The 8,669-nt window shown below is 52.3% G+C and overlaps 2 protein-coding genes across 2 annotated transcripts; one reads left to right on the forward strand and one right to left on the reverse strand.

Moving 5' to 3' along the window:
* Znf428 (zinc finger protein 428) lies at positions 1–4,520 on the reverse strand. The gene is made up of 2 exons (XM_013508781.1): positions 4,427–4,520; positions 1–659 (listed from the first exon to the last, which is right to left on the reverse strand). Exons 1-2 carry the CDS (start codon positions 4,500–4,502, stop codon positions 160–162), a joined length of 576 nt encoding a protein of 191 aa, XP_013364235.1. The 5' UTR covers positions 4,503–4,520; the 3' UTR covers positions 1–159.
* On the forward strand, positions 2,380–4,690 carry Srrm5 (serine/arginine repetitive matrix 5). The gene has a single exon (XM_005412528.2). The coding sequence runs from the start codon at positions 2,395–2,397 to the stop codon at positions 4,465–4,467; it is 2,073 nt and encodes a 690-aa protein (XP_005412585.2). The 5' UTR covers positions 2,380–2,394; the 3' UTR covers positions 4,468–4,690.
* The last annotated feature ends 3,979 nt before the right edge of the window (positions 4,691–8,669 follow it).

Consider the following 8,669-nt stretch of genomic DNA (forward strand, 5'->3'; position numbering starts at 1 on the left):
TCACAGAATGCGGCTTTTATTCTGGCCTTCACACATCTAACACTAAAACAACACAGACCGTGGTGCCCCAGCCCCATGACCGCGGTGACCACTCCAACTTCCTCAGTGCCCTCCTCCCACCCCACCCCATCTGCCATGCTCCCTGGCCGGGGGCTTTGCCTACACCTCACCCCGGGCATGCAGCATGAAGTGGCCATGCAGCTCCCCAAGGTTGTCGAAGGAATCCTCACACTCGGTACAGTGGTAGGTGCCCTCCTCCTCTTCCTCCTCCTCCTCCCCTCGGCCAGCTGGTCGGCCCTCCCCAGCCCGAGGGGGCTCTTCCTCTTCCTCGCCAAGGGCTCTGCCTTCAGGGGCTGGTGCTTCCTGGGGGGCTGCAGCAGGGCAGCAAAGCCGGCAAGGTGGGGTGCCTGGTGGGGCCTCCCCAAGCGGGGACCGGCCACAGAGCTGGCAGGGCTGAGCCGTGGGGCCTGGGGGCTGGGCCGCACGGGGGGCCCGGCGGGACGGGCCACCCCGGCCCCCACCAAGGCGCTGCTTCACCTTGTAGCCCGGGTCATATTCAGGATCATCAGTGGTCTCTTCCTCCTCCTCCTCCTCATCTTCTTCCTCTTCAGAATCCGGCTCTGAGAGAGTATATTCGGAGTCAGAGGAATGCTCGGGGCCTGCTGGGACAGATTTCAGGAGAGAGTGGCATCAGAGGACAGAGGCTCTGGCTAGCTGTCCCCTCCCTGAGCCCCACTGAGTCTCTCCAGTGCGGAGAGCACGGCCCACAGCCTTCCTTCCCCACAGACGAGTTCTCAGGCCCAGACCTGGTCTGGCACACAACAGATGTGCTGAATCCATGTGTCCAGTAAGCACTGCAGTCGGGTAGCGGGTGGGGCTTGCACATAATGACAGTATCCACTGTTGCTTGAAAAGCCCTGTCCTTAAAGACATACTTAATCCCTACAACCCTACATTAACCCTACAATCCCTACATTAACATACTTAATCCCTACAACCCTTGGAGGGAGGTACTATTGTCATCTTCCCTGACCAATGTGGAAACGAAGATTGGGAGCAGTTAAGACAACTCATTCAGCTGGGCGTGGTGGTGAATGCCTGGGCCTGCCATCCCAGCACTCCGGGAGGCTGAGGCAGGAGGATTACTGTGAGTTCAAGGCCAACCTGGGCTACATAGTAAGTTTAAGGCCAGCCTGCACTACAAAGCAAGACCCTGTCTCAAAAAAAAAAAAAAAAAAGACGACGCATTTGCCTTTAGTTATATAGCTCTAACACGAAGAGCTATCTGGTAGTAGCTGACACCAGATCATTTCAGAGAAACAAACATTTTAACAGGTAGTTATGCAAACTAACACATGGATTCATAAATATGTATTTTTGCCAGGCATGGTAATGCATGCCTGTAATTCTAGCATTTGGGAGGTTGAGGCAGGAGGATTGCTCCAAGTTTGAGGCCAGCCTAGGCTACATAGTGAGTTTAAGGCCAGCCTGAACTGCATAATGAGACTGTCTCAAAAAGACCAAAAAAAAAAAAAAAAAATTATTTTAAAATATGTGGGCACATATGTAAAGTGATTTAAAATTTTTTATTTGTAAGTACAGATACATAACTATGATTTCATGAGTATGGAGGACATGGCTAGGACAAGCTCAAGAAAAAGGGGACACCGGGCTTGGTGGTACACATCTGTAATCCCAGCATTCTAAAGCAAGAGGATCAGAAGTCTGAGTAGAGCTGAGGCAATTTAGTAACTTAGCAAGTTCCTATTTCACAATAAAAAAACAAAAACGCTGGGCATGAAGCTTCAGCGCAAAGGCCTTGGGTTTCATCCCAAGCACCGCACGTAAAGGGAAACTTCAGTCAATGTATAGGAAGGGGTGACACCCACAGCCAGGCTGGGGGTTGTCCACACAGAGCCATGGTCACAGAGGGCACACGGGCTTCTTCAGCTGCCACGGTAGGGGGCCCAGCCTCTGGCCTCCTCCTCCAGGCAGTTCCCTCTGCTGCTCCCCTGCGGACCTTGTCCTGCCCTACAGGCAACTCCTGCCCTCCTCAAGGACCAGCTCGCATCTCCCCTCCCCTGCAAAGTCCTCCCTGACCTCCCCACTAAATGGTTGGTGTCTCTCTCCTCTGGACTCCCCCTACCCCTGAACCCCATTACACCCTCACAGTCCTGAATGGTGACCGTCTAAGTCTGGAAGACTCCTCCTGGCAGGGCCTTGGTCTGTCCCATCTCCACACCCCTGGAAATGCTCAGACGAGTCAGCCTTGGGGCACATTTGCTGAATGACCAGGAAAAAGAGGCAACACCTCTGGCCTCGGGTGGGGCCCTTCCCCCCTCCTCCCACCTCTGACTTCACACTAGCCCCCCTCCAGGGCCTTCAGTGCCCACTATGACTTCATGCAACTGGTCTGGAACAGGCAGTCAGGTCACTGTCTGCGGCTACCAGGTCTCGCCAGCCACCATGACTTCCAGGGCCACAAGCCCTTTTGCGTCCACCATGTCTTCTCCACCTAAGAGATCCACGAAGCGCAGCCAGGCTCCGGCTTCCACCGCACCCTCCATGCCCGCCAAGGCTCCCACGCCTCCTGCCTCCCTGAAGACCACCAAACCAGCAATCCCCAACAGCTCCTCAGTGCCCCCCAAGTCATCGATGTCCCCCAACTCAGTCATCAGCCCGAGCAGTTCCAAGTCCACCAAATCAACAGGTACAAAGACAGCCCCTTCTAACCGTTCCAGCAGCAAGTCCCAAGCGCGGAGCAAAGTGAGAACGCCCAGCAAGGTGAGCACTGACACCAGGGCCAGCACTGACACCAGGGCCAGTGAAGCCAGCAAGGCCCGTGGCGCAAAACGCCACCAGCACAGAGGTGCGCACAGTCGGGGCCGAACTCCAGGCAGAAGACGACACCATGGTTCCCGGGGGCCACCCAGCAGGGCCAGCACACCCCGAAGCGTAAGAACGCATGAGGCCAAGCCAGGCATGGCCAAAAAGGTGAGAACCGCTTCCCAGTCGAAACAGAGCGAGGGCAAAGGTCACAGCCAGTCTGGAACCAACACCGGGGAAAGGGATGACAGCAGCCAGCCCAGAACCGTGGGCAGGGAAGAGAGCGGCAGCCCACCAGGAGCACCAGGCACCGGGAGCAGTTCCAAGCTGACCGTAACCCCTAGTAGGGCAAAGAGTTATAGCCCAACTAGAGGAGCCTTTGAGGAGAAAGTTCACACCCAGTCTCCACCGTCGCTGAGGAAAGTGAACAGTTACAGTCAGGTGACGGCCCCCACATGGGAGCGGAGTTACAGTCCAACTGGGGTGTCCAACAGGGCCAAGGGTTATAGCCAGGCCAGCACCCCCAACAGGACCCCAAGTCACAGCCGGTCTATCACCCCCAACAGTACTCGAAGTCACAGCCCATCTAGCACCCCCAGCAGAACCCGAAGTCACAGTGGGTCTACAAGCCCCAGAAAGGCAAGAAGTCACAGTTGGAAGAGGACCCACAGCAAGGCCAGAACCCACAGCTGGAAAAGAAGTCACACTAGAGCAAGAAGTCGTACCCGGAAGGGAACTCCTAGCCAGATGAGAAGCCAATCTAGAAGCTCTAGAAGGGAAAGAAGTCACACCTGGTCTAGAACCCCCAGTGAAGAAAGAAGCTATGGCCATTCTAGAAGTGCCAGCAAAGAAAGTGATCACAACCGATCTAGCACTGCTAGCAAGGATAAAGATCACAGGCGATCTAGAGTCCCCGACAAAGAAGAAGATCATAGCAGATCTAGAACACCCAGTAAGGAGAGAGATTACACAAGAAAATCTAGAATCCTCAGCAAGGAGACGGACAATACAAGAGCATCTAGAATCCCCAGCAAGGAGAGAGATCATACAAGACCATCTAGAACCCCCAGCAAGGAGAGCCAACATAGCCAATCGGGAACCTCTAGCAAGGAGAAAGGTCACAGCCAATCTAGCATCCCCAACAAAGAGAGCAATCAAAACAGATCTAGAACCCCCAGCAAGGAAAGAGATAATAGCCAATCCAGAATCCCCAATAAGGAGCAAGATTGCAGCCAATTTGGACAGTCTAGAACACCTAAAAAGCAGAGAGGCTATACCCGATTTGGAACCTCTGGCAAGAAAGGTCACAGTCAATCTAGAACCTCCAGCACAGAGAGCGACCACAGCCGATCTAGAACCCCCAGCAGGGAGAGAGGCCGTGGCCAATCTAGAACTCGCAGCAAGGCGAGAGATCCCAACCCATCTACAACCCCTAGGAGTTTCAGTTGGAAGAAATCTCCTAGCCCCTCAAGGAGTTCCAGTGAGAGCAGAACTCACAGCAAGACAAGGATCCACTCCCCGTCAAGATTTCCCAGTGCAGCCCAAACCCCAAGCCGTGATGACTGTCAAGCTGACAACACAACCTCCAAGGCCATCTCACCTGGAGAAAGGTCTTCATCATCTTCTTCCAAACTGGCGTAACCTCCAGTCTCAGCTGGCTCACGAGTCTCTGTCATGGCCAGGGGAGGGGACAGGAGACAGGAGTAGAGCAACAGCTGGGCAGCGTCCCTCCCTGGCCAGCTCTCCACAGTCACACCTCCAGTAGCAAGCTCTTCTAACACAGGATGTTGGCAGGTAGAGAAGGATGCTGGACAGGGGAGAGAGGAAAGGCCTGTGGTGACTCAATAAATTTTTATAAAGCACTCATCTGCATTCCAAGCATAGCTGTGTGTCAGCGCTAATGACCCCAGCCCATCTCAGATAACCTACAGAGCCTGAACTGTATGCCTTAGTTTCCTCATCTAGGCAATAAGATTACTTTGTGGTTCACATTCAGTGAAGTAAGAAGAGGTGTTATTTCGTTCCTTCATTCATTCATGTAGGTTTGTTTGTTTTTTGAAACAAGGTCTATGTAGCCAGGCTAGCCTCAAACTCAAGAGCTGGGATTGAAGGCATGTGCCACGTGCCCAGCTATTTATTTAGAGTTTTTTTTTTGGTTTTGGTTTTTTTCTCTGGTACCGGGAACCGAACTCACGACCTTGTGCTTGCCAGGCAGGCGCTTTTGCCGCTGAGCTAAATCCCCAGCCCTAAACAATTTTTTTTTTTGTTTTGTTTTTTTTGTTTTATCTCCGGTACCAGGAATTGAACTCACGACCTTGCGCTTGCCAGGCAGGCGCTTTGCTGCTGACCTAAATCCCCAGCCCTATTTAGAGTTTTTGAGGCAGGATCTCGGTATGTAGCTCAGGCTGGCCTCAAATTCATGGCAGTCCTCCTGGCTCAGCCTCCTGAGTGCTGGGATTATAGGCATGTACTGGGCACCATGCCCAGCCAAATACTCCAAATATTTAACAGGAAGTACCGGCACAGGTACCAATCAGAACCAAGAGTAGATAGCCAGGTCTAGTGGTACACAACTATAATCCCAGCGCTCAGGAGGCTGAGGCAGGAGGACTGCCATGAGTTCAAGGCCAGCCTGGGCTATATAGTGAATTCAAGGCCAGCCTGAGCTACATAGCAAGACCCTGTCTCAAAAACCAACAAAAATGAACCAAAAATGGAACAGGACACCTATGCCAGGCATCACCCCTTTAGGTGCTGGGTTGTTAGGAAATCTGGGACTAGAAGATTCAGTGTGAGTTAGGGGTATGGAACACTTGGTGTGGCAGTGATATACCAACTGGCCTAGAAACATTTTAAATATTGAAACAATTGATATGGCTGTGCTAGTTCACAAACATCAGCCTTAGTTGTTTCAACTGACAATGCAGTGTCTGGGCTTGAGTCTTAAATCTTAAATCCTTTAGCTGTGCAGCTTTAAGCAAAGGACATAACCTCTCCAGCCTGTTTCCTTCTCTGTAGGAAAGGGGCTTCCAGGCCTTGATTCATGAACTCCTCAGAGCCGTTACAGGGACAGCGCATCCTTTATACAGATGAGGAAGCAGAGGCGCAGAGAAGATACCTAGATAGCCCAAGGTTAAACCATCTGGTAGGTGGTTGAAGCCATGTCATCCTACCCTCCTAAAATGATCTCTCAGCTCAGAAGATGTTTTAAAGATTGAATATAGACTGCTGGTATGTGGCAGGGACTCCAAGACAGTGGCTGTTACTACTCCCTCCCCACCTGCCTATAAACTCCAACCATGCCAGACTTCTTGTCTCTCCTCATGCACACCTGGCCTTTTTGAATTCTTTTTTTTTGGTTTTTTGGTTTTTTTTTTTGAGACAGGGTCTCGTTATGCAGTTCAGGCTGGCCTTGAGCTCACTTTGTAGCCCAGGCTGGCCTGGAACTTGCAACGATCCTCCTGCCTCAGCCTCCTGAGTGCTGGGATTACTGGCGTGTACCACCACGCCCAGCTTTGGCCTTTCGAATTCTGAGGATCTTAGTACACCCTGCTGTTGCTGGTTGGCATGTCCTCTCTCTTCCTTGCCTTCCTAGAGAACGTGTTTTCACTCTTCAAAGCAATAAGGATGTCTATAGTACTTCCGAGCCCAGAGAGTCCCTCTGCCTCTCCCAGGAAGCCTTCTGATTCCTCACCCTCTCTCCTCCCCAGTAGACCCTTAGAGGCATACACACGCTTCCCCCTCCCTTTCTGGCTCCCCACTGCACTCCCTCATGGTAGACAGCAGTGAAGGGGCTACCAGCCTCAGCTGCACCTCTTATATGCCAAGGCCTGCGATGGGCACTGCGACTACAACAGCAGAAAACACAAGATCTCTTTAAGGCCCACAGGTCAAGTGCAGTACTGGGGACTTAAAAGAAAAAAGAGAGGCTAGAGTATGACAGAGCTGGCATCATTGGCAGGGCACCTTCTTAAAGAAGACACCCGGATCTGGGCTTTAAAGGACAGAATAATTGAAACTGACAAAAAAGAGTTCTGATAATACTCTCTTACTTGTATGGCCTCATCTAATTTGGGAATTCTACCTTATCCCTGGCTAAGACTGTCAGATTTAGCAAATAAAAACAGGACTCCCGGTTAAATTTTAATTTCAGATAAACAAGAAATACATAAACTAGGTGCAGTGAGGCATGCCTGTCATCCTAGTACTGGGGAGGCTGAGGCAGGAAGATCACCAACAGTTTGTGGCCAGCCTGAACTGCATATGGAGACCCTGTCTCAAAAAAAAAAAAAAAACCCGTAAAACAAAGAAGCCCACAAGGGTTAAGAAAAATAAATAATATACGTATGTTCCACGCAACCTTTGGGACTTACTTTTCTATTTTTTTTTTTTTTATATACATTTTAGGACTTTTGTAAAAGATTTACCTGAAATTCACATTTAACTAGGCATTTTTTATCCTATCTGGTAATGATAGGCCAAGGGCAATGGGAATTTCCCATGAGGTCACCTGGAGACAATGCCCATCTGTCCCGCCCATGCCTTCCCCAAGCCCACACCACACAAGGACCAGAGTATTTCAGATACCAGGTGGAGGCATCCTTTGTACATAAGTCTGTGGTGGCCACAGTGGCTCCCACGATCTTAGAGCGCTACAAATGCAGCTCTCTCGCTATGATAAAACAAATAAATAGCAACTAACTCTCAAGATAGCCCGTGTGACGACAACAGGCACTATTCTCACAATGCTAAGGCAAACAGGCCAGTGTAAAATCTTGCACAAGACAATAAGGCCCAGTCCCACAATGCCCTGCGGCAGTTCTTCCCAGGATGCCTCGGGCCTATAAAGACCATATTCCTAAACTCCCTGCACAGAAGCGCCCCAAGCTTCCAGGTGTGTGACAAAAGGGGCGAGGCCCCCAAAAGGACTAGGCTAACCCTTCCCAGAAGGCATATATAACGACTCCCATAATGCTGTAGGGGACTGCACGGCTTTCCCAGTATGCCCCAGAAGAGCATGGAGCCGCGTGTGGGAGAGAGGGAAGTCTGAGTCTCTCCCCTGGTTGTGAAGGCCGAGCCCGCTACCCTCTCCACGGTGACGGCGGCCGCCACTCCCATCATGCAGCGGGGCCGTAGTGCCCGCTTCCCAGAATGCCCCGCGCACCCCGAACCCGGACACTCACCGGCGCTGGCGGCCGCAGCTCTGGCTCGGCGGTGGCGGCTGCACGCCCGGGCTCTGCGCCTGCGTTGCAAGTAGGCTAGGAGGGAGAGCAAGGGGCGTGAGGAGCCGAGGGCGCTTGCGCGGCCAGACGGACCGTTCCTGTTGTTCTGCGGGAAAAGGGGCTATCCGAGACGGGTTGCCAAAGGAACCCACAGAGGGGCTGCTGCGCTCTGTCCGATGCTGCCCGGGTTTACTTGGTACAGTCCACAGCCTGAAGCCTCGGGAAGCTGCGGAGCTTGCGCGCGCGTGCGTGCGTACAGCCGCGAGCCTCATAAAAATGGGATGCTCTGCGGGTGGAGGGCGACGAGTCGGCCTGGATCTTGGACTGGAGGCCTATTCATTTGCATAATCCTAGCGCGGGACAATGAAAGGCCTCCCGCACTGAAGCAAGTGATTTGCATATTCCCGGCAGAGGCTGAATCCTGGAGCGCAGTGATTAGCATAAACGGAGGGGGGGGGTCCCGCCTGACATGACGCATGCGTGCAGGCCCTGCAGACTAGTGCAAAGTAGGTAACCTAGGCTTGCTTACTTGGGAGAATCACTTTGCATACCCAGACAGAGCCCAAGGACCAGGACCCATCGCAACCCTCACACCTCTCCCAACCAGGATAAGTTTATTGA

The sequence above is a fragment of the Chinchilla lanigera genome, unplaced genomic scaffold (assembly GCF_000276665.1).
Source record: "Chinchilla lanigera isolate Chin_1 unplaced genomic scaffold, ChiLan1.0 scaffold00154, whole genome shotgun sequence".
In the NCBI taxonomy this organism is placed as follows: Eukaryota; Metazoa; Chordata; class Mammalia; order Rodentia; family Chinchillidae; genus Chinchilla; species Chinchilla lanigera.

Coding starts and splice junctions, on each gene's coding strand:
- Srrm5 (XM_005412528.2), top strand. CDS start 2,395: ATGACTTCATGCAACTGGTCTGGAACAGGCAGTCAGGTCACTGTCTGC.
- Znf428 (XM_013508781.1), bottom strand. CDS start 4,502: ATGACAGAGACTCGTGAGCCAGCTGAGACTGGAGGTTACGCCAGTTTG. Junction 660..4,426: donor TGATGAAGACCTTTCTCCAG/GTGAGATGGCCT, acceptor CTGTCCCAGCAG/GCCCCGAGCATTCCTCTGAC.